We start from the raw sequence: 25446 nt of genomic DNA, 5'->3' as shown, positions 1-25446 counted from the left end.
ACAGACTAAGCGCTTTATGTGTATTTGCTGTTATTGTTATCCATTCTCTAGGTGTTTATGACTGAAGCATGGTAGAAAAATTGCTGTAGTGTGATTTAAGAATTTAAGAATTTTTTTGTCTACTTTCTCAGTATGGTGAAGTTGACTGATACATAAAATTATTCCTGCTTTTCTGAAAACATGCAGACTTGGCATTTGGCTGTTTATGTCGGAAATGCCCTTCGGGACACTGTCTGTTCAGATGCTCTGGAAGCTCTTCTACCTCATGCACCAGGTGGGGAGCGGGAATCTGGAAAAGCTCTGTACTGCCCTCCTGCCTGCTGAGTGTAAGAAGCGCCTCCAAGGTACAGCCAAAATATGCAGCATCCACCTTTCCTACCTTGTGTGCCTTTTCTCTTCATGGCTTTATTCTTTTTGCTTTCAGAAGGACTGAGAGAGAATGTTTTACTCTGTACTCATGTGTAATCATTTTGAAATTTAAGACTGCTCTGTCGTTTGACTTACTAGAATGATGATTCCAATTTCCATTATTCTTCAAATGCTCTGGGTAGTAAATTCTATTATAAACCCAATTTGGGGATAGGAAATGAAAATTGGGTTGGTAAATGACCCATGGAGTTATTTTGAAAATACTGGAAATTTGATGAATTACCTTTGATTTCTCAAATGTGTAAACATATGAAAGGAATTGTTGGCTTGTTGCCTTCTTTCTGTGAACAGTTCCATTGGGAATATATTTTTTAAACAGACCATTTTCTTCCCTCTACACAACTTTGCCTTTGCAGCATTTAGTTTTCTGTCACATACGGCAAAGCTGATAATCAAGACTGCCCTCTAGTGACAAAATGTAGTATTGCTTACAGAGCATTCTCTGAGGAATAGGCAAAACATAGATATTGTTAATCATATTCATCAGTATTTCAGTCATGATTATAGCTAATATCATGCCCCGAATTTCCATTTATAAGCAAATATTTTTTGAGTGGAATGCCATGTTATTACTGAGTAGTTTGCTAGTCTTAGCAGTTTCCATTAATAGGGTTGTCATTCATTTGGCTGACAGTTACCAAGTAGCTTTAAGTGTGCTGTTGAGGATGTCTCGCCTAGTGAAAGTAGCAGTGCTTTGCAGTTGACAAAGCACTTCACCAGTCACATAGCATCTGATCTTAAATAAACTTTTGAGACAGATGAGGAAACAGAAGCTTGTTAAATATTCCTGAGGCAACATTATATTAGAGTTGGAATGTCATCTGGCCCAGCCTTCTTCCTGATGCCTATAGAAATCCATTCTGGAACAAAGATGTTTGGTATCTTTAAATATTTCTCAATGTCTTTTAATTTTATATCTTCTTCCTCTCTGGAGGAGTAGTTAAAGTGATATATGTTTATTCTCTCCCCACTTTAATTTTCTTGAACTTACAGACCCAGAACATTTTGTGAACTTTGAGAAGTGTCTTTCTTCCATGAATAGCTCGGAAGAGATTTGCCTTCTAACTACTTTTGCTCAGATGGCTCAGGCCAGAAGAACCAATGTGGATGAAGACTTTATAAAAATTATTGTTCTGGAGATATATGAGGTTAGAATATTAAGTTTTAGAAATCAGCTAAAAACATTTTCTTTTGGATTGTCCATCCATTGATTCTTTTGGGATTGCTTTTAAAAAAAATGTGACAATCTTGTATTGTCTGCACTTGTGCAAGGAGATCATCTCTAAGGAATACTGAAAATATGAATCATACCCATTCCATTTCCCCCTGCTATCTCTTGTCATTTGATGTATGAGTTTTGGTAAGGAACAGACAGTCTGGCACTGCCTGACATTTGTAGTTTCTATACTTTTCTCTCCCCCTGCACCGGACCCGCCCCCCTCATTTCCACTCCTCTGACCCTGTGAGGAACATGGAAACCTAGCTTCCCAGACAATTTAAATGAGATGGTGGAAATAGTACTGAACCTAGAGTTAAACGATCTGGCTTTGTTTTAGCTCTGCTGCTCATTGTCTATCTCACATCAGAAAAGACACCTTATCTCTCTGGGCTTCAGTTTCTTCATCTGTAAAATGATAGGCTGGGATGAGATCCTTGCTTTCTTCACTTTTTCGCTGAGCCATCCCTAACGGTGGAAGAGAGTGAACTTTGGACCCCATGAGTTGAGGGACATAACTCACATGGTTACCAAGACATTATTTGGAGTTTTATATATATATATATTTAAATGCACATTTTCACTGTAGGCTGTCATTTATCTGTTTATCTTCATCAAAAAATTTCCTCCAAATTTAAGTAAAATTATGTTTGAAGATTTATTATCATCCCCCTCAATACTCCAGTTTGAGAATGACAGAACTGGGTAATCTAAATTTCTTTACCAGGATCAAATATCCTATTAAGCTGTTCCTATTCTTGTACTTTGTAACCATGCATGAGATTAAGGCCTAGATGGATCTGGAATTCCAAACTATCTTCATTGTCTGTAAAAACTGAGAGGAGGATGTATATTTTCATGTATGCTGAATGGCATTCTCAAGATCCATTGCTAAAGTAATATTTATGCTCTTGAATGATATTTCAAGTGTTTTGACCAGTCCTCACAGTAAAAACTACATTCTGATCCTCTGTGTGTGTGTGTACACACATATGTGAAATTGAAGCAATACTTAATCTTACTGTGATGCACTCTCTTATTTTTCTGTTCCCTTCCATTGTATTAAAAAAAACCAAAAACTGCTGGCCATTGGCATGATTGGATTGTAACCTGTAGTTTCGAACCCATTGTTTAAGGAGAGTTGGTAAACATTGATATTTTAGAAGCTCTTGTAATTGAGGATCTCATTTTTTTTTTTTTGGAGAGAATAGATATTTCCATGAAATGCATTCTGATTTTCATCATGTTATTGGTTTCCTCAAATATAGAAAAGTTTTAATATAGAGGGATTACTTAATTGCTCTGAGGACTCTGGGAGCGCTTTCTGAATCCAGCACTTAAAGTCATCGTTAAACAGTTGCTTTTCCCCTCCATGCCCTCTTCCCCCACCTTCCAGACAGTCTGCTCTCTGCAGTGGTGCTCTCTGAAGTTTTGACATCTTTTTGTACATGATGTGAGCCAAGGCTTCATCTGAGCTTCTTTCTACTTTACTTGAAAACCTCCTAAATAAAGTATGGAAAGGTTTTTTACTGATAAATTGGTATTAAAAATGCCATCTTCACCCCCTCCCACTTTAGGTATCTTATGTCACCCTGTCCACCAGAGAAACTTTTTCGAAGGTTGGTCGAGAGCTTTTAGGGGCCATCACAGCTGTTCACCCTGAGATAATTTCTGTCCTTCTGGATAGAGTTCAAGACACCATTGACCAGGTTGGAATGGTAAGAACACTGATTTTGTTTGTTTTGTTTCCGTTTTTTTTTTTTTTTCGTTTGTTTGTTTGTTCGTTTAAACCCTGGAGTATTGGAGCAGTGGGAAAAATAGTAAGGTCGTTGGGATGACTGAGTCACACGGGCACAACAGGGTGAAGAAAACATTTATTGTGTCTCAGGTTCACTGTGCCTGCTTGGGATTGGCCGCTGCTTATAAAAAACTGTGGGTTGTTTCTCTTAATCTCCTCAAAGTGACTTTCCCACCTCCTTCAGTAACAGGTTTTTACTTTAATTATAGCTTATAGTTAATTCATAGTTTTTATTTCATAATTTTGTTTTGCCTTCATAATTCTTATGTTTTTTTCTTGGAAGAAACAACTGATTTAGAAAGAAGGCTTGCTTTAAATCAATCAAAAACAAAATAAGAAGTAATTTAAGTTGAGCTGGATGTATATCGTTTAGTTCTGTCACAATCCCTTTTGTAATCTTTGAATAGTTTTTAAAAACAGCTTTATTGTGATATAATTCACATACCATACAATTCATCTCTTTAAAGTGTACAAGTCAGTGGTTTTTAGTATATTCACACATATGTGTAACTATCACCACAGTTATTTTTAGAACATTTTCATCACCTCAGAAAGAAACCACATACCATTTAGCTGTCAGACTTCCATCCCTTCCAGCCCTGAGCAACCACAGTCTACTTTGTCTCTATACATTTACCTATTCTGGACATTTTATATAAATGGAATCACAAAATATGTGGTCATCTGTGACTGGCTTCTTTCACGTAGCATAATGTTTTCCAGGTTCATCCGTGGCCAAATAGTACTGTATGAGTGTATCATTTTTAAAAACATACACTTACTGAAGATTTTCTTCATCATCTATAATAAGGCTGTAATGAATGAATTTTTCTAATGGCAGGTGGTCATGTGTCATAACTTCAGGAGGAATGTTTAAAGTTATAGTGTCTTTCTCTGGGCTTATGTTTGCACAGGGCCTTTCCATCTTATAGTCACTGCATCATACCTGTAGGATAGATGACTGATAACTACTAATACTTCATCACATTCATGAGTGAGCAGATTCAGTGACAGATTGGTTTATGAGACATATTTTTTTCTAAATGAAGAATACATGATATATAATGCTTTACTTGGCAAAGTATATATATATATATATTTTTTTTTTCTACATTAAGTGAAATTTAATTGTGGTAAATTATACACAACATGAAACACACGGTATTAACCATTTTTCAGTTAAGTGGCATTAAGTACGCTGACATTGTTTTGTTACCTACCATCACCACCATCCATCCACAGAACTCTTTCATCTTGTAAAACTGAAACTCTGTACCCATTAAAAACTAACTCCCCATTCCCTCCCCACTCCTGGCAGCCAGTACTCTACTTTCTGTCTCTTTGAGTTTGACTACTCTAGGTACCTCATAGAAGTGGAATCATACAGTATTTGTTCCTTTCTGTATGGCTTATTTTACTTAGTATTATGACCTCAAGGTTCATGCATGTTATAACATGTGTCAGAATTTCTTCCCTTTTTAAGCCTGAATAATATTCTATTGTATGTATATACCACATTTTGTTTATCCATTCATCTGCTGATGGAACTTGGGTTGCTTCTATCTTTTGGCTATTTGAATTATGCTGCAATGAACATGAGTGTACAAATGTCTCTTTGAGACTCTGCTTTAAATTCTTTTGGGTATGTACTCAGAAGTAGAATTGCTGGTTCATATGTTAATTCTATTTTTAATTTTTTGAGGAAGCACCATACTGTTTTCCATAGCAGCAGTACATGGTACTTTTTCTATTTAAGTAAACATTGTATCCCACTGGCATACAATTATATTGAGATGAAGTGGTTTTCATTTGCAAACAGCAAGTTTTTGGTTGCTCCTTTTTTAGTGAGCATCTAATGGAATGATTTCCAAAGAAGTCTACAGTGGGTCATATGATTCTTTCAGTTTGATTGAGTTCATGACCTTTTTCTGACAAGTGTTTTTCTGGGTTTGGCCACACTTACATTTTTAATTAGGTCATAATACTTTTAGTAATAAATTGTGCCCAGAAATATTCTTAACAGTGAGTGTACAAATTAGAACCATAATGTGTTTTAGAGCACATATCTTAAAAGATGCCCCCACTCTCTGTTTAAATATATGGTTCCTTTGTGTTCTGTGAACTTGCTGACATTTTTGGAGGAACTTATTCAAGCCCCCTTGCCTTCAGATGAACATGATGGCTTTGAATATTTTTGCTGTGACCTTGGGCTAGTCTGAAATCAGCTCCTAGCTCCAGAGCCTGGGAATGAGCTGGGGCTGTGGACCTAAATTTTCATTGACACACCTGGGGTGTGTCTGAAGGTAACTTTTTCTGGAGGCCCAGCAGGAGAGGAACAGTCCTTTGTGCTGTATGTAGATGTGTGGGTAGTGCTCTGGGTTAGGAATAGTTGTTGATAAGGACCAAGCTTTTGGGGACATCTCAAAGTAAAGAACTCAGGTAAGTTTTGATGACAACCTGCAAATGGATAACATATTTTCCTATTGGTCTTTTTTATAATTTGAAACATGGGTTCACTTCAGAGGACATTCTACTTTTGTTAGTGAAATTCATGCATCTTCCTAACATCCTCTTCAGGTAAAATTAGTGATCTGACTTTCAGTGAAAGCATAAATATATTTTAAAATACACTCTTTAAATTCTGTTTTGTTGGGAATTCTTATTAGGATTCTTTCTTTTTAATCATTTCTTTTTTTGCCTTATTGAATGCACTAGGCTTTTCATTACAATATGGAATAGAGTTAGTAAAAGTGGACATCCTTGTCTTGTTCCTTATCATAGTAGAAAGGGTTCCAAAGTTCACCATTAAGTATAATGCTAGCTGTAGGTTTTTCATTTATACTCTCTGGTAGGCTGAGAAATTTCTACTTCCAGTTTGCTGAATTTTTTTTTTTTCATGAATGGGTATTTACTTGTTTTTTCTTCATCCATTGAGGTGGTCATATGATTTTTATCCTTTTTTCTGTTAACGTGGTGAATTACATTGACTGGTTTTCACATGTTGAACAATCATTGTTTCCTGAAATAAAAACCACTTGATCATGGTATATTATTCTTTTTATGTATTGTTAGGTTCAATTTGATAATATTTTTTCTTGAGTATTTTTGCATATATATTCATGACAGATATTGATCTGTAATTTTATTTTCTTGTTATATCTTTGTTAGGTTTTGGATTTAGGGTCATGTTGGCCTTGTAGCACGAGTTGGGAAGCATTTCCTCCTCTTCTGTTTTTTGAAAGAATTTTTGTAAGATTGCTATAATTCTTCCTTGAATGTTTTATTTATTTATTTATGTATGTATGTATGTATGTATGTATGTATGTATGTATGTATTTATTTATGGCTGTGTTGGGTCTTCGTTTCTGTGCGAGGGCTTTCTCCAGTTGCGGCGAGCGGAGGCCACTCTTCATCGCGGTGCGCGGGCCTCTCACTGTCGCGGCCTCTCCCGTTGCGGAGCGCAGGCTCCAGATGCGCAGGCTCAGTAGTCGTGGCGCACGGGCTTAGTTGCTCCGCGGCATGTGGGATCCTCCCAGACCAGGGCCCGAACCCGTGTCCCCTGCATTGGCAGGCAGACTCTCAACCACTGCGCCACCAGGGAAGCCCCCCTTGAATGTTTGATAGAGTTTACCAGTGAAATCATCTGGGCCTAGGGTTTTCTTTGTGTTTTGATAACAAATTCAAAATTTTAAACAGATACAGATTTTTATTTTTTTCTGAGTCAGTTTTATTAAGTTATGTTTGTTTTTTTTAAAAACATCTTTATTGGAGTATAATTGCTTTACAATGGTGTGTTAGTTTCTGCTTTATAACAAAGTGAATCAGCTATACATATACATATATTTATGTTTTTAAAGGAATTTTTCCATTTCATCTAACTAGTTGCATTTACTGGCAAAGAGTTTTTGTAATGTTCCCTTTTTAATGTCCCTGAGATCTTTCTTGGTAGCTTCACTTTTATTCTTGATGTGTAGATATATGCTATACCATTATTTTGTGTAGCTGGGGATAGTTGGTTGTCTGGACAGATCTCATTGCTATGCTCATTGTTCTAGTACCATTATTTTGTTCTTTTTGTCAGATGCTTACAGGCTAAAGAAGTATTTTTCTATTTGTTAGATTGCTAGTTTACCATTTTATTCAGCATATTCAAGACCTTTATTAACAAATCCTTCTGAAAATTTAGCTGACTGCACACACACACACTACACATGCAAAGGAAAGAAAGGGTCTTTTAAAAATTCATTCGTTCTACTCGTCTTTCAAGTATTTTTTCCCGTTCTTTCAAATTTTGTTTTGCCTCCAACTTGGAGTAGTGCAGGAACCTGAAAAATGCTTGGTTATATGTTCTAGAGCTGAATTGTCCAATACAGTAACCACCAGGCATATGTGACTATAGACCCTTGTAATGTGGCTCATCCAAATTACGATGTGCTGTAAGTGTGAAATACTCACTGGGTTTCCAAGACTTAGTATGAACAGAAGAGTAACATATCTCAGTAATCTTTCGTGATGACTACATGTTGGAATACTATTTTGGACATACTGAATTGAATGATATATATTGTTAAAATTAATTTTACCTGTTTCTTTTGACTTTTAAAAATGGCTATTAGAAAAATAAAAATTACATGTGTGGCTTGCATTAGATTTCCATTGGACAGCACTATTCTAGACATTATTTATGAACTGCTCTTCTGATTAGTCTTAAACCAAACTGTATTAAGTGAACCCAGATTTATCTTAATTTGCACATGGATATGTTATTTAAAAGTGGTGCTATGGACTTTTTGTATAGGATTTTAAAAAGCTTTTATTATATAATCTTTCAAATATATATATATATATATATATATATATATATATATATATATATAAAGTAGAGAACAGTATAATGAATTGCTGTGTACCTATCATCCAGTTTCAACAAATACCAACTCTTGGTTGATCTTATTTCATCTTTACCCCCATCCACTCCTTGTATCTTCTTCCTAGAGTGCTTTGAAGCTAATAGAAATAATTTTTTAAATGATGTAGAAGAAATAATTATTTAAAGTGCTAAGTCTTTTTGTAAAATGAATGACTTTCCACTGATTTATCATGACTTTAAATTTGGATCTTACTATGGTGATTTTTTTAATGGAAGTGTACCAGTTTACATACAAAAAAAAGCTTGACCTTTACAAAGTATTGCAAAATGTGCTTTTGGTGTATCGTTAGTTTTAATATTCATTTGATTTGGTTGTTCATTTCACTGTCTAAAAAACAAAACCCCACTTCCTTTTGGAGAAAAATTTTGTAAGCACTTTAATAACATAGTATTGTAGTAATACAGGATTGTCCTTAAGTCTTGATTTTAATTATTATCATTCTCTTTTAAATAAGGTTTCTTTATACTTGTTTAAAGAACTACCTTTGTATCTTTGGCGACCTTCTGCCTCCGAGATAGCTGTGATTCGGGATTGGTTATTGAATTATAACCTGACAACGGTGAAGAATAAATTGGCCTGTGTTATTCTAGAAGGACTAAATTGGGGATTTGGTGAGCAGGTATGTATTAAAACCATTCCCTAGAGACTGGAGGGTCCACACACATCAGTTTCAAAGAAACATTTTCTCAAGACATTAACATTTTTGAGTATCATTTGCGAGGTCTGCAAATTCTTCTAGCTGCGTCAGAGTTTAGGATCTTCTCTAATTAGTTCTATTTTGCAGAGTGAGCATCCTCTAAGTGCAGATAAATTGCTCCACACTGAAAATTCTTCCGTTTTTCCTTGGATCATTTGTTTCTGTTGTTTTATTTCTGGATATTTACCGCAGTTCCTCCTAATTGCCACTCTTAACTCTGGTCCTTTTTCCTTGTACATTTTGTATTGTGTGTCATTGCCAGACTTGTCTTCCGAAACACTGTGCACTGGTTAAGAGCCTGAGCTCTGAGCCAGCCTGCTTGGGTTCTGATCCCAGCTCTGCCACCTCCTGGCTGTGTGACCCTGAACAAGCTTCCTGAACTCTCTGGGCCTCAGTTGCTCATCTGTAAGCATTCACATTAACAGGCTTACCTCAGAGGGCTGTTGTAAGGTTTCAGCAAGCTAGGACATGTAAAACATTGAGGACAGTTCTAGGCACATGTTAAGGTCTTAGTGGTGGTAGTTTTTGTTCATAATAGTTTATTGTTATTAAGAGTTTGCTACCTATCATATGTCTCCAAAGATGCAATATCAAGGCATTTTAACTGTTAAGATCTTTCTGCCTTTTTACCCTAGGCCTTATTAGTTAGCTTCTTGATCAAAATATTTAAACATTTTAAAGGGAAAATGGAAGAGAATTCAGCCCTCTCTAACTATCTGCCAGCTTTTGTTCTGAGCGAGTCATCTAGTCCTCTCAGCCGTCTTGTATGCTTGGCGTGAACATGACCCCTGTTGTACAGATGAGGAAACTGAAACCAGGGAGCTTTTCCTCCAGGGTGTCCCTGACCACCTGGTCTGCTCATGGGCTCATCTGGGTCTTTTCTCACTCAAGTGCTGGTGGGTGAGAGCTGCAGGGGGCTCTTCTCCACCTTCGCCTTCTCTGACTTGTGAACAGAAGCCCCAGCCCCCCTCTTCCAGAGAGCTGCATGCACAGTCTCCTCGAGTGTCTCCTTGTTCATTTCAAGTAGCAACTCTTTTTTTAAATAAATAAATAAATTTATTTTATTTATTTATTTTGGGCTGCCTTTGGTCTTCGTTGCTGCACACGGGCTTTCTCTAGTTGTGGCGAGCGGGGACTACTCTTCGTTGCTGTGCGCAGGCTTCTCATTGCAGTGGCTTCTCTTGTTGCGGAGCACGGGCTCTAGGTGTGCAGGCTTCAGTAGTTGTGGCACACGGGCTCAGTAGTTGTGGCACACGGGCTCTAGAGTGCAGGCTCAGTAGTTGTGGCGCACGGGCTTAGTTGCTCCGTGGCTTGTGGGATCTTCCTGGACCAGGGCTCGAACCCATGTCCCCTGTATTGTCAGGCGTATTCTTAACCACTGTACCACCAGGGAAGCCCTCTCCTTGTTCTTTTGTTAGTGTACGGAAAGTGCTCTTCTCTGGGAGGCTTAGGGAATGTATTTCTTCAGGCTGTAAAGGAAGATTGGGTGGGAAATTTGGCAGGCAACTTCAAGCTCCTGAAGGAGTATTTTACCTGTGCTGTTGAGTATTTTTTATATTTTCACTGATGACAGAACAAGAAAAGGGAATGTAGACTTAAATTATTAAGTATCTTTCTGTTTAGTTAATAATAATTCAACATCTTCCTGGTTCTTAACAATGTCCTTAAACTTGTAACCCAAAGTAGTTATGGAGATTTTAGGGTGGGGGTTGGGAGTTGCATTCAAAGATACCTTTTGTGACTGGGATTGGGGATGACTCGGGCTCACACCTAACTGGTGCAGTGTAGTGGTTCTTTAAAGATTTCCATTCTTTTTCCTATTGTCATTTTATAATTTCACTGTTAGCGGGTGTGAGCTTTGGAAAATTAAACTTCTGCATCCAAGGTTCTTTTTTACTATCCTGACTAATCTTTTAGTTCAAAGGTATAACCAAAAAAAATCAAGATGACATGTTTGTGATGATTTTTCTCTTTAAAAGGGGACTCTTCATCTGGATCAAGCAGTCCATACTGAAGTAGCTTTAATGATTCTTGAGGCGTACCAGAAGTACCTTGCACAGAAGCCGTATGCTGGGTTTCTTTCTGAAAGTATGAAGCAGGTATTTCCTTCTTTAACGTATTGAGGACGTAAACCTTTATTATAAATGACCTGGGTGGATAAAGTTACAATATTTACCCTTAGGTTCCCTAAGAACATTTCTGGCAATTTAAGATATTGAAATTGAGTTCTATGGTTGGAGAAAGATTGTTCTTTAAGAAGTAGCCTCCATGTGACCATTTTAGTATTAAGGAATTTGAGTTGAGCTACAGCGGTGTGCTGGTGCTGGCTCATACCAGCTTGGAGAACTGATTGTTACATTTTTAGGAACTTTGCAGGTCTGGTTGCTAACCTGCTGGTGGCTTGAAGTTGACCATGGTGGGAGTTTTTATGCTACCAAAGTGGGCAAACCCTTATAAACCAGCCTCCATGCTCCAACTGGTTGTTAAATTTTTTTACCAGCACACAATTTGTTGCATACCAACTTTCATATTATTACTCTTGCTTGAGCTGACCCAGATCAGGTTCACAAAGTGACTAGCAAATAATCAGAAGTGGTCAGTTGTGAGTGAGAAACTGCTTTAATTTAGCGCTGTAAACACTGAGTACCAGTAAGCATTATGTCCTTTCTTTTGACGGCATTGTTGCTCACAAAAAGAGATGGGCGGGTGAGCTTACTGATTTAATGTGTATGTGACTAATGTGGTTTAAAATAAATAATTGTTTTAGGTTTCATATTTGGCCAGTATTGTTCGATATGGAGAGACACCTGAGACCTCATTTAACCAATGGGCCTGGAACTTGATCTTGAGGTTAAAACTGCACAAAAATGATTATGGAATACAGCAGAATTGTGCAGCTGTTCCGTACTCCAGCACTGTGCCTGAAGTGACAGAGTCACCCACGTTTCATCCTCTCTTGAAGGCTGTTAAGGCGGGCATGCCCATTGGCTGTTATCTGGCCTTAGCTATGACAGCCGTGGGCCACAGGTACAGTGTTTGTGTTGAACTTCTAGGGTTGCTGAACCTTGTAGTCAGTGATTCTGGAATCTCATCTTTCACATCCCAAGGTCTGAGGCCTCCATCAAATCTGTCTAGGGGTAATCAGGGCCAAATAATAAGCCTCGATTAATAGCTCATCACGGGGAAGTGCTGCGTAAATTCATATAACATGGATTTGTAACAGAAAATCACCTTGTTGCATTATCAAGAGAGTTATACCTATCATCCAGCGTGGAATTTTTATGTCAACAGTAGACAGAGTCTCTTCCTCAGAATAGTGATCAAATAAAAATAACTGGTCACCTGTACTGAATTTTGTTTAAAGTGATGGCAGCCCAACCCAGCCTTCCCAGGTATAAAGGAAGCTAACCCTAAACCTACCCAAGGGGATGAAATGCCTTATCAGGTCACGTGCCTCTCTTGTATGAGCCCATAGCTGTGTCTGTTTCTTCCACTGTAGCATTTATCACACTATAATGTAGTTGTCTGTTTAATTTTATCAGAGACATTCTATGAGGTTAGGACTCAGGAACCATATTTGTCTTGTGGTATTTTATCCTTAGTGATGAAGACTGAATCTGGTGCAGTAAGTAACTGAATGCATGAATTCTCAGTTGGTTAAAAATCCTTTTCATTAAGGATCATTTTCCTACAATGTATTAATTTTATTTAGCCTATCCAGTTTTCTAAAACATCTTTGGCCGATACTTTCTGATTCTTGTGTTTTAGATTCACTGTAACACCTTTTTAGCAACCTGATTTCAACATCTTCTTCCACATTCAGTATGTTTTCAGTGGGATGCCAGTTGTCCTATGAGCTATTAGTGTTCAGCCTGTGCTGTGAAGTAGGAGAGGTATGGAATTGTTAGATAGCTGTCCTCAGGTTGTTGACAGCTTAGTGGACACGGGAGACATAAAACAATTGGCAGTACTGAAGAATATAATCATGGGCTGGATGATATGAATAGAGCTCTGGTTCTTAATCCTGACCACCATTTAGAATCACTTTTGCAGTGATTCTAAAAATACCAATACGGGGAAGAGAGTGAGAATCCTGATCTAACTGATCTAGGGGCCAGTTCTCCAGGTGATTCTAATGTACAGCCTAGATTGAGAACCTCTCAAGAGTATGGGCAGAAAAAATTTAAAGTAAGGAGAGATCACTAGAGCAGGATACCCTCGTGGAGAAGCTAAGCTTTGGAGAGGAGTCTTATTTTTATTTATTTATTTATTTTTTGCGGTACGCGGGCCTCTCACTGTTGTGGCCTCTCCTTTGTGGAGCACAGGCTCCGGACACGCAGGCTCAGCAGCCATGGCTCACGGGCCCAGCTTCTCCGTGGCATGTGGGATCCTCCCGGACTGGGGCATGAACCCGTGTCCCCTGCATCGGCAGGCGGACTCTCAACCACTGCGCCACCAAGGAAGCCCTGGAAGGCACTCTTTACATCATTTCTAGTAGCTCTAGTGTCATTCACAGTTTCCTGTACCTCAGGTCCCTCATCTATGAAATGGGAATAATAATAGTATTAGACTTACTTTATGAGGCTTAAGTGAGTTATAAGACATTTAACATGCTAGAACAGTGTGTGGTATGTGGATTCTTTGAGTGTAGTACTCTGAACTTAATCGTTTCATGATTTCTGTAATTATATTTATTCTGGAACTGTATGTAGCTCTTTATTCACTAATACTGCTGTGAGTCCTCTCTAAAATAAATACTGGTTTAGTGCTGATTCCTGAATCCTGAGTGGGCGTGAGGGTGAGAGTGTTTCTTTTTGGGGCTGAACTCCACTGTGGTCATCTGGGATGATTCTAGAACTAACTTAAAACAATTTTATGAATGGGCTTAGGATTGGGGGCAGAGTGTGAAGGACATAAGTTGTACATGAATATAAAGTCAATAGATAATACAGAGAACAATAGTCAAAAAAAAACACCCAGAATCTTTCTCATCATAACAAAACATTGCTTATTTTTCTGTTTATTTTTATTCAATATGTTTTCCTTGGATCTTTTTTACAGCTGTACTATATGCATAATTTTATATATCCTTTGTTTTTTACTTCTAATATTGTAAATGTTTCCCTTAGGGCGTAATCTTTGCATTATTACTTTTATTTATTATTTATTTATTTATTTATTTATTTATTTATTTTTTTTGCGGTACGCGGGCCTCTCACTGCTGTGGCCTCTCCCGTTGCGGAGCACAGGCTCCGGACGCACAGGCTCAGCGGCCATGGCTCACGGGCCCAGCTGCTCCGCGGCATGTGGGATCTTCCTGGACCGGGGCATGAACCCGTGTCCCCTGCATCGGCAGGTGGACTCTCAACCACTGCGCCACCAGGGAAGCCCTACTTTTATTTTTTGAAAAGATTTTTTTCCCCCAGAATTAAAGCAGTGTAACCAAACTATAGAATTAGGAAAATGGAGGAAAAAACCACTCTTTTTTACCACTCCAACACAATGAGCATTTTAGTGTGACATTATCCCTGTTTTTTCCCTGTCTGTACAGTATAACTCTTCTTTACTAGTAGTTATAGTTAGAAGTATAAAGTTTTGTTTTTTCCTAGTACCATTTTAGCAGAAATATTTTTCCATATTGCCCTTGGCCATCATATGCATACTTTTAAGATGATTCCGTAATATTCCCATTGAATGGATTTTTCCAGAATTTACATTAAGTCATTTATGCCTCTGAGTTTACAATTACGAATAATTCTGAAAAGTACATTTTTACATGGAACATCTGTCATATTTTCTTCCATATTTGAGATTATTTCTTAAGGATAGATTCTCTGAAGAGTCAAAAAAATAAGTAAATTTCTAGGCCACATTGATTTCAGAAAAATTCTGCCAGATTATACAGACAGATTGAGCTCATTTTTGAATCTTTGCTATAATACCTTGTGGGACTATGTAGACAATGAGAGCCCCGTGACTCTTAGAAGAAGCACCATTTGAGAAGCAAAGTGGCCAGGGCTCTGGACTAGAAATTTGCAAACCTGGGTCCTCAATTTGACCCTATACCAGGAAACTGTGTGAATTGGGCCATGATATTTCACCTTTCTTTCGTATAAGATGATAATACAGATGAAATTTTAAGTTCCTTTGTACTTCTAGAGTTCTGATTCTAGCATTTCTGTGTGAAGTTTGGGTATGCATAAATGTGTTGGAGACCTGAGATAATCTGGGTAGTGTGTAGGATGATGGTGCATTGGAAGAACATCAGTTTATGAACTGACTACCTCGTATGCTCATTGCCTTTTTTTTTTTCCATAGCATTGAGAAGTTCTGTGCAGAAGGCATCCCACTCTTGGGAATTCTGGTCCAGTCGAGGCATTTGAAAACAGTGGTCCATGTCCTGGATAAGATTCTGCCTTTATTCTACCCTTGCCAGTACTACCTTCTAAAGAATGAGCAGTAAGTGGAGAGCAGCCCAGCGAGTACAAAATGACTATGTTCTCTGGTTTCTCAAGTATAATATAGGGAATGATATTTCAATAGTGTATTTTTTATGAGGCAGAAAACTTCCTGCCTATTTTAGAATGCAGAGTGATGAACAGTGACTCTAATAATGATTCTAGTTTTATTGTCATGAAAGATACTTCCCTTTGTTGTTTAATTTTGGATTGCTTATAGCTTTTTAGTATTGAAAAGGGTGGTGGTTTCCATGAAACTGGGAATAGTGCTTCTGACCTTGAGCAGCAAATGGCTTTGCTGTTGTAGCAGTAGCGAAACACGTTGCTTTTAGTTGCAGTGTGCGTGGGGCAGTATTATAAACAGAAGATACACAGGGAGGTGCTCAGCACATGAGACACTGATAATCTTGTGGAGAAAATAAGACTTCTAAGGTAATCACAAAGTTATGAAGCAAAATATTGGCAAGGCCACGCTAGGGTGTATAGATTGCATCTGCATTACAGTTGACCCTTGAACCACACGGGTTTGAACTGTGAAGGTCCACTTATACGAGGATATTTTTTAATAAATACACTGGAAATTTTTTTGGAGATTTGTGACAATTTGAAAAAACTCACAGATGAACTAATATAGCCTATAACTATTGAAAAAAATTAAGAAAAAAGTATGTCATGAATGTATAAAATAAATGTAGATACTAGTCTGTTCTATCATCTACTACCATAAAGTATACACAAATCTATTATAAAAAGTTAAAATTTATCAAAACTTACACACACAAACACAGACCATACATGATGCCATTCATGGTTGAGAGAAATATAAACAGACGTAAAGGTGCAGTATTAAATTACAACTGCATACTGTACTACTGTAATAATTTTGTAGCCACCTCCTGTTGCTATGAAGGTGAGCTCAAGTGTTGAGTATCCGCCTAACACGCTTTGTGACGCTAATCTTCTCCGACTGAGCAGTTTGTTTCTCCAGTAAATTGTGCATCACAGTAAAAAGTGACCTCTTGCAGTTCTCGCCTCATTTTCATTGTGTTTAGTGCCTTAAATAACACCATGGGACCCATATGAAGTGCCTCTAATGATTCTGGAAGTGCTTCCAAGAAGCAGAGAAAAGTCATGACATTACAAGAACAAGTTGAATTGCATGATATGTACCATAGATTGAAGTTTGCAGCTGTACTTCCTGTCATTTCAAGATAAGTGAATCCAGAGTAGGAACCATTGTAAAAAAAAGAAAAGGAAATTCATGAAGCTGTCACTGCAGCTGTACCAGCAGGCTCTGAAATGTTGTACTTTTTGTGAAATACCTTTTTATCTCATATTGAAAATGTAGCTTTTGTGTGAGTGCAGCATGGCTATAAGAAAGGCATACCTATAGACCCTAATACGATTAGAGAAAAATCAAAGTCATTATATGATAAAGCAAAAGGAAGGAGAAAGATCTAAAGCTGAAGAATTTAATGCCAGCACAGGATGGTTTGATAATTTTAGAAAGAAATTTGGCTTAAAAAATGTCAAGATGACAGGAGAAGCAGCTTCTGTCGACCAAGAGGCAGCAGACGAGTGTCCAGATGCCATTACAGAAATCACCGAGGAGAAAGGATATCTGCCGGAACAGGTTTTTTTTTTTTTTTTTGCGGTACGCGGGCCTCTCACTGTTGTGGCCTCTCCCGCCACGGAGCACAGGCTCGGGACACGCAGGCTCAGCAGCCATGGCCCACGGGCCCAGCCGCTCCGCGGCATGTGGGATCCTCCCGGACCGGGGCACGAACTCGTGTCCCCCGCATCGGCAGGCGGACCCCCAACCACTGCGCCACCAGGGAAGCCCTGGAACAGGTTTTTAACGCAGATGATAGTGCCCTATTCTGGGGGAAAAAAAATGCCACAAAGGACATGTATTAACAAGGAAGAGAAGCAAGCACCAGGATTGAAGGCAGGAAGGGACAGGCTAACTATACTGTTTAGTGTAAATGTAGTCGGGTTTACGATTAGGACTGCCCTTATCTGTAAAGCTGTTAACCCCCCAGCCTTGAAGGGAAAAGATAAACACCAGCTGCCAGTCTCTTGGTTGTACAAGGCCTGACAGCGAGAACCCTTTTTTTTTGATTGTTTCCATCAATGGTTTGTCCTTGAAGTCAAGAAGTGCCTTGCCAGTACAGGACTGCCTTTTAAAGTTCTTTTGGTATCGGACAGTACCCCTGGCCACACAGACCCCACGAGTTCAACACCGCAGGTGTCATAGCAGTCCCTTTGCCCCCACAGACAATGTCTCTAATTCAGTTTCTAGGTCAGGGGGTCATAAGGACCTTTAAGGCTCATTGTACATGGTACTCCATGGAAAGGATTGTCAACACTATGGAATAGAACCCTGATAGAACATCCTGAAAGTCTGGAAGGAATATACCATTGAAGATGCCATTGTTGTTATAGAAAACCATGAAAGCCATCAAGCCCAAAACAAATTCCTGCTGGGGAAAACTGTGTCCAGATGTGCATGAGTTCATGATTTATGACAAAGCCAATCAAGGAAATCATGAAAGGGATGGTAGATATGGCCAAGAAGTTGGGACTGGGAGTGGGGGAAGGGTTTCAAGATTTGGATCTTAGAGAAATTCAAGAACTAATAGTCACCACACCAGAGGAGTTAACAGAAGATGACTTGATTGACGGGAGTGCTTCTGAACCGGTGCCAGATGATGAGGAAGAAGATGTAGAAGAAGCAGTGCCAGAAAACATTAACGTTAGACAATCTGCCAGAAGGCTCTGATTATTCAAGACTGATATTGATTTCTTTTATGACATGGACGCTTCTGTGATACAAGCACTGAAACTAAAGCAAACGGGGGAAGAATTGATACTGTATAGAAACATCTTTGGAGAAATGAAAAAGCAAAGTCCGCAATTTCGATGTACTTCTATAAAGTTACACTAGGTGTGCCTCCCTCTCCTTCCCTCCCACCTCTGCCACCCTGAGACAGCGAGACCAACCTCTCCTCTTCCCCCTCAGCCTACTCAGCGTGACGCTAATGAGGATGAAGACCTTTATGATGATGCACTTCCACTTGATGCATAATAAATGATCAGCATGCTGTACAGTTGATAAACTTACCTGTTGTGTATATGTGTGTCTTTGTGCGAAAATCTGACAACCGTATGGCAAGGACTGTGTGAGATGCTTTTGTGTCATCATCATCATCATCACCTAAGTATTCATCATGTATCACATGCTGTGCCAGACTGGTATTGAAGTGGATAGCCTATCCTTACATAGGCATAAGGTGAGAGATATTTAATATAAAATGAATACTGTGTTTTCCTTACTGTTTTATAGCTTTGCTTTCAAAGAATTATACTGCTGCACAGTATGCCTCTCTCATAATCGAGAAACTATATCAGGCTGTCATCACAGATAAGTGTTTTTTAAAAAAATGTCACAGTGTTTCTAATACTGTATTATGAATATGACTGTCATACTCTATGCCACAAAATTTTTATAACGATCCATTCATTAGTATATAGGCTAGATGATTGTGAAACAATCGTATTGATTATACCAGGCTACCATAAAGCAATCATATTGCTGCTTCTTCATTATCAATGCAGGACTTGTTCTACCTGTAAATAAATATGCATTTCTTTTTCACATTGTCTTTTCATTTTTGATGTGTAGTGTTAGCATGTATAACATCTACATGTTTTATAACATATAAGACAATATTGATGTAGGTACTGACAGGTGATTCATCTTGTAAACAGATGATGTAAACTTACAGTATCAATAGATACAGTACGATACTGTAAATGTATTTTCCTTATGATTTTCGTAATATTTTCTTTTCTCTAGCTCACTTTATGGTAAGAATATAGTATATCATACATATAACATACGAAATATGTGTTAATCGACAGTTTATATTATTGGTAAAGCTTCTGGTCAACAGTAGGCTATTAGTAAAGTTTTGGGGGGAGTCAAAAGTTATACATGAATTTTCACCTACATGGGGGGTCAGTACCACTAACCCTGTGGGTTCAAGGGTCAACTGTATATGGTAAAAGTATATGGAATTAGGGTAAAAGGAATAGCTGCTGGGGGAGGCAAGGAATTAAGGATGGATACGAATCAAGATTCTTAATTACACATGATGAAAATTCATTGCACACTTGTTTTACCAGGAAGGGAATGTATTGGCTCATGTGATTGGGGAAAAAGGCTCCTGATAACAACAGGTCATTCTAAAGTGGTGGTCCTCAACTAGAGGGGTTTTGACCCTCAGGGGACATTTGGTAATGTCTAGAGATCATTTTGGTTGTCACAACCTGGTGGGGTGGGACAGGTAGGGCAGGTGGTTGGGAGAGGGTGTTGTAAGGGGATTGAGGGGGCCTGCTACTTAAATCTAGTGCACAGAGGTCAGGGATAGTACTGAACATCCCACAGTGCACAGGAGAGCCTCTCCCAGGAATCAGCCGTCCCAACATGGCAGTAGTTGCAAAGCTGAGAGGCCCTGGGTTAGTGTTTCCCTTTCTGTTTATCTACCCTCCCAGGTCCCTTGGCCCTGCTTCTCTCTCTTTCAAGCCTTCTCTTGCAGTTGTACTTTTCCCAGGGGAATGAAAGTACATGCTACAGAGAGAACCAGGCATCATGCTAGTTTCCCATGGGAAAGGCAAATGTTTTTCTTTATCCTTGTTCCTTATAATGATTCCGATTGGTGTGACTTACTCATGTGCTCTCCCTGAGCCTGTCGCCTTGACCAGTGGGATTGACCAGTCCTGAGAGGAAGATGTATAGGGATTCTGTATTGAGAGACCCTCTCTCCCACAATTCTATAGCGTGGAGGAAGGACAGTTCCCCTAATGAGAGGATGTGTTAGCAGAAGGGAGACAGCGGATGCTCAGTGAACAGAAGCAAGAGATGACCCACAAATATGACTGTGGGTTTCTTCTTTTTTTTTTAATGAATTTATTTATTTGGCTGTGTTGGGTCTTCGTTGCTGCGCGTGGGCTTTCTCTAGTTGTGGCAAGCGGGGGCAACTCTTTGTTGCAGTGTGTGGGCTTCTCATTGTGGTGGCTTCTCGTTGCGGTGCACAGGCTCTAGACACGTGGGCTTCAGTGGATGTGGCTTGTGGCCTTCAGTAGTTATGGCTCATGGGCTTAGTTGCTCCACGGCATGTGGGATCTTCCTGGCCCAGGGCTTGAACCCGTGTCCCCTGCAATTGGTAGGTGGATTTTTAGCCACTGCACCACCAGCGAAGTCCCAAGAGGTGTGTTTCTAATTGAGCTTCGGAGTGCAGGTAGGTGTTGGGCCAGTGGAGGGGACATGGCAAGACAGGGCTTTTTCAGTATCTGTAGGGGGTGAGAGGAGGCTCTGGAGAGGACCAGGCTGGGGAGGAGCTGAGTGAAGGCACAGAGGTGGGAAGAAAAATACCTGTCCAGGGAGCTGGGAGGAGGTCATCTGGCTGGAGCCTTTTGAAGAGCGAGGAAGGGGGAGGTGAGGCCTGATGTGGAGGAGGCCTGTATGTCAGGGGAGACAGGTAGTACGTCCAAAGGCATGAGGGGGGCATTACGGTTTTCCCATTGTGTGTCATTTCAAACAGTGTGTCGCAGACTTGCCTGGGGATGAGAATCACGGGAGGGAGCCTATTAAATATGGGTTCCCAGCTCCTCCCCCGGAGAATCTGCTTCAGTAGGAATGGGTTAGGGCCTAGGGACCTTTTTCGGAAAAATTAGCACTCTAGTCCTGAGCAAGTCTGGGACCACTTGTGTTCTGGTTGGCACATGGCTTCCAGGGTGGTCAGGCTTGAGTTGTGTCCTCACTCCATCGCTCTCCTAGTGTGAACACAGGTGAGTTCCTTCACTTTTCAGAGCCTCTGTTTCTGTATTTGTATGATGAGATAATGCCATTTCTCATACAGGATGAGCGTAAGGCTTAAGTGATACACAGGCAATTTGATGCCTGCCTGGAACAGTTTTAATAAATTGTCTTTAGATTTTTGCGATTTTGAGAGATTTTAAAATTAGATTGAATGGCCTGTTCCCATCCCCCCCACCCCCGCCCCGGAGTTGTTACATTTTGAGTAAAGGTAAATCTTTCTAGGCTCCATTTCAGATGTTTCCTCCTCTGTATCTCTCCCTTTGCCCCCTAATGCCTGCGCTAGCTCTGTCCTCTGAACTCTTACAGGGCTTCACTGCGCCTCTCCTCTCATAGCTTTCCCTTTCTACTGGGGTGGAGTTTGGCGTGTGTTGTATCTCCTGTGAAATGGGAAGCACCCTCACTCAGCAGTAACCTCTGTGCTGCCACCGTCTGTACGATGGGGAGCCAGGCGGGTTGGGCATTGCCCTCAGACACATAGGAAGTGGTCACGTCCTCAGGCTGCAGTTACCAATTTTAAGTGCCACGAAGGAAAGCAATGGTGCTATGAGGGAGGTTAATGGGTTAGACGTATTTTAGGTGGCGGGGAGGGGTCAGGAAGTCTCTGAGGAAGGGACATTGCAGATGAGATGGGAAGGATGAGTAGGAATTTGCCAGGTTAGATGTGGGGAAGTGTTTCAGGCAGAAAACCCAGCAGAGGCAAAGGCCCTGAGAGAGGACGGAGCCTGGTGCACCCAGGGAACCGAGGGCACGTCCGTGACTTAAATGTGGTGGTATCCGTGCCCGCCCCCCCCCCCCGCAGTGTTCCATATGCCACTTTGTGTGGAGTTGACACCCCATGAAAGATTGCAGAGTGATTCTGTAGACATCTCTACTCTCGTTAGTGGGGGTTGGGAGGGGATAGAGCAGCGCTTTGGGTGTTTTCCCTCTAATGCTCTTTAACTTGCACGGGTTTATGTGTCTTAGGTCTGTTCACTACATGGGTAGATTTAAGCCATGTCAAACTGGAAAACTTTATTCTTCTGAAATTCCTGAAGATTTATCAGAATGCCTAAATAGAGCTTTGGTTTAAAAATGGGACACGTCAGTATTTTTTGTTTCTCATAAGTAATTAGCCACTGGAAATTCTGTTGACTTCCGATTGGAAGGTAAAGTGCGTTGTCCTATGTGCTCGGCAGGTTTCTGTCACACCTCCTCCTCTTCCTACACTTGGACATTGGTGTCCCTCAGGGTGTCACGCAGCAGGTCACCCACAAGGTGGCACAGCACCTGACAGGAGCCAGCTATGGGGACAACGTGAAGCTTCTCAACAGCATGATCCAGGTCAGGACCCTGTACGCCCCTAAGTACACCCTTGCCCGCCTTCCCAGTCAAACATCCCTGTGCTAACATGTCTATGTGTTGGTCATTTCAAAGCACTTGGCACAGTGCTTTTGACCAAGAAGGTCAACAGATCTGGGTTTTGTAGTGGAGGTAGGTATTATTTTATTAGTGTTTTAAAAATGGGAGGCTGGTTATTACCTCTCACGTCACTTGAGCCCTTTCTCCGCAGGCCCACATCTCTGTAAGCACTCAGCTCAATGAAGTGGGCCCGGTTGCCGTATTGGAGTTCTGGGTTCAGGCTCTTATAAGCCAACATCTTTGGTACCGAGAACAACCCATCCTCTTCCTCATGGACCATTTGTGTAAAACAGCTTTTCAGCTGATGCAGGAAGACTGTGTGCAGAAATTGCTCTACCAGCAACATAAGGTAAACCTGTTAGAGAATTTATCTTTCAGTCATCAGCTAGATAGTAGTCTTCTAAGGAGGTTCCCCCACATGCACCCTTCCCAGTACTGCTCTGTGGCCACTGCCTTTTTATTTATTTATTTTTTTAATGTTTTTTTTTTTGCGGTACGCGGGCCTCTCACTGTTGTGGCCTCTCCTGTTGTGGAGCACAGGCTCCGGATGTGCAGGCTCAGCGGCCATGGCTCACGGGCTCAGCCGCTCTGCGCATGTGGGATCTTCCCGGACCGGGGCATGAACCCGTGTCCCCTGCATCAGCAGGCGGACTCTCAACCACTGCGCCACCAGGGAAGCCCGCCACTGCCTTTTTTAAAGCTCTGCCTTAACAGTGTCTTATCCAGTAACCGTAGTCTGCTAAGTGCAGATCCTCATAAAGCCAAGGGAAGGACACCCCATGAGGAGCGCTGCTCATTACATTTGGCTATAATGCGCAGCCTGGGATTGTAACTGCTGGTGGACTAATTATTGAAATCTGTGTCTTACCAGAATCTTCCATCGTAGTAAGGTAATTGCTGATATTCTTGAAAAGCTCATCGATTGTGTTTTTTAAAGCCTCCACTCTCTGCTCCACATGCTCCCCTGGTGTAGAATGCTTTGGGCTACCACTGTGACCGGAGTCTGCTCTCTTCTTTGGTGAGCTGGATCGTGGCAGGCAATGTCACTCCTTCCTTTGTGGAGGGCTTGGCGACATCCACTCAGGTAGGAAACCCACTGTGGACCATTTGCTATCTTTCTGAACTTTAATATTGTCATCATCCTTACCTACATTACTAATAGTCTAAAATAAGTAACATCTGTTAACACTTACTATGCATAAGAATACTTTTTCACTTAATCCTCACAGCAGCCCTCTGCTGAGGTGGTGCTGTTGCTAGTCCTGTCTCACAGGGGTGTTAACTGAGATTTTATGGAGTCAAGTGGCTGGCTCAGGGTCAGACAGCTCATGATCAGACTCCAACTGCCCTACTGCAGAGCCTGCGCAGCTTCAGGGCAGAGTGTTTAAGAGTGGACACTGGAGCCAGGCCACCCGGGGTTCAGCCTTGCTTCTGCCATTTGCTAGCGCTGTGCCTTGGGCAGCTGGCTAAACTCTTTGTCCTCAGTTTCCTCAACAGTCAAATGGGAATAATGATTGCACCTACATGTAAAGCACTTAGAACAGTGTTCACTAGGTGTTGGCTGTTTTAGTTATCATCATTATCATTAATTCGCAGCATTATTTTCATCGTTATCACCACCTCTCAAGACTTTGTGTGTCCCATTATGTCTCTGTTTTATCACTTAAATCAGTAGTAACATCCTTCAACTTCGTATCACACGCTTACCTCCTGCTCTTCCTCATACCTCTTGTGATCTAGCTGAAACACACTCCCTGCTGTTATCTGCATACATCTCCTAGCTGATTCTCTTACCAGGCGTGCCTTCCCCTCCAGTCTCTGCCTAGAGTCTTCTCTGGTATATTTACCTTCTCTGATCCCATCCTACCTCCTCTGGTTTCCCACAGCACTTGATCCCTGATTCAGTACTCACACTTCTCACATTACATTTTGGTTACTTATGTTAGTCTTGTCTCCTCTGGTGAATGCAAACTTCTTAAGGGCAGAGCTCACGTCTGGCCCTCTTTCCTGTCCCTCGTGCATACGGAACCTGCCCACTAAAGTTGAACAAACAAACATCTTCTTTTACTAAAGTAGCCTTTCTAAAGTAATTTAACAGTTTTCAATGGCCTATTTCATGTAAATTTATATCTGTGATAGGAGTAGAAATAGGTATAAAAACTATGTGTTAATTTTAGGAACTGTAACGTGTATTTGTGGAATATGAGGATGTATTTTGTCTGTCTGAGTTAGCTCATTCCCCTCGTCTTTACCTGGTGTTATTGTAGGTCTGGTTTGCATGGACAGTCCTGAACATGGAATCCATCTTTGAAGAAGACTCCCAGCTCCGAAGAGTTGTTGAAGGGGAATTGGTTATAAACTCTGCATTTACCCCTGACCAAGCTCTGAAGGTGCAAATAGCAGTTCTGCATTTGAGTGGTAGAAGGTGGTTCACACTTTGATGCTGATGGGTTCACCTGTAGCTTTTGGACTTCTGTGTTTTCTTTTGTTGTGAATGTTTAGAAAGCACAATAACCAAACTAATGCTTAACATGGTGTAGTTGAAGTGTATACCTCCTTCCCAAGGTTCTTTTAACACTGAGAGTCACAACCGTGTTCATTGCATGTATAAAGGGGATTGCCTTTGTTTTAAAGC

The 25446-nt window shown here is 40.4% G+C and overlaps 1 protein-coding gene across 2 annotated transcripts in view; it reads left to right on the top strand.

Annotated features, from left to right (window-relative positions):
* Window positions 1–25446, top strand: part of EPG5 (ectopic P-granules 5 autophagy tethering factor) — a 126841-nt gene that overhangs the window by 31859 nt on the left and 69536 nt on the right. For both annotated transcript variants that reach the window (XM_082641540.1, XM_082641539.1), the window contains exons 11-21: window positions 187–344; window positions 1423–1577; window positions 3223–3363; window positions 8829–8993; window positions 11051–11170; window positions 11839–12098; window positions 15390–15530; window positions 22589–22733; window positions 22963–23160; window positions 23785–23895; window positions 25079–25201. In XM_082641540.1, the coding sequence (XP_082497666.1) occupies window positions 187–344; window positions 1423–1577; window positions 3223–3363; window positions 8829–8993; window positions 11051–11170; window positions 11839–12098; window positions 15390–15530; window positions 22589–22733; window positions 22963–23160; window positions 23785–23895; window positions 25079–25201 (1717 nt within the window). The remainder of the gene's footprint in view (window positions 1–186; window positions 345–1422; window positions 1578–3222; window positions 3364–8828; window positions 8994–11050; window positions 11171–11838; window positions 12099–15389; window positions 15531–22588; window positions 22734–22962; window positions 23161–23784; window positions 23896–25078; window positions 25202–25446) is intronic.

Source organism: Mesoplodon mirus (assembly GCF_964341445.2).
Source record: "Mesoplodon mirus genome assembly, chromosome: 13".
NCBI classification, from domain to species: domain Eukaryota; kingdom Metazoa; phylum Chordata; class Mammalia; order Artiodactyla; family Ziphiidae; genus Mesoplodon; species Mesoplodon mirus.
This window is presented reverse-complemented; position numbering and strand designations above follow the sequence as displayed.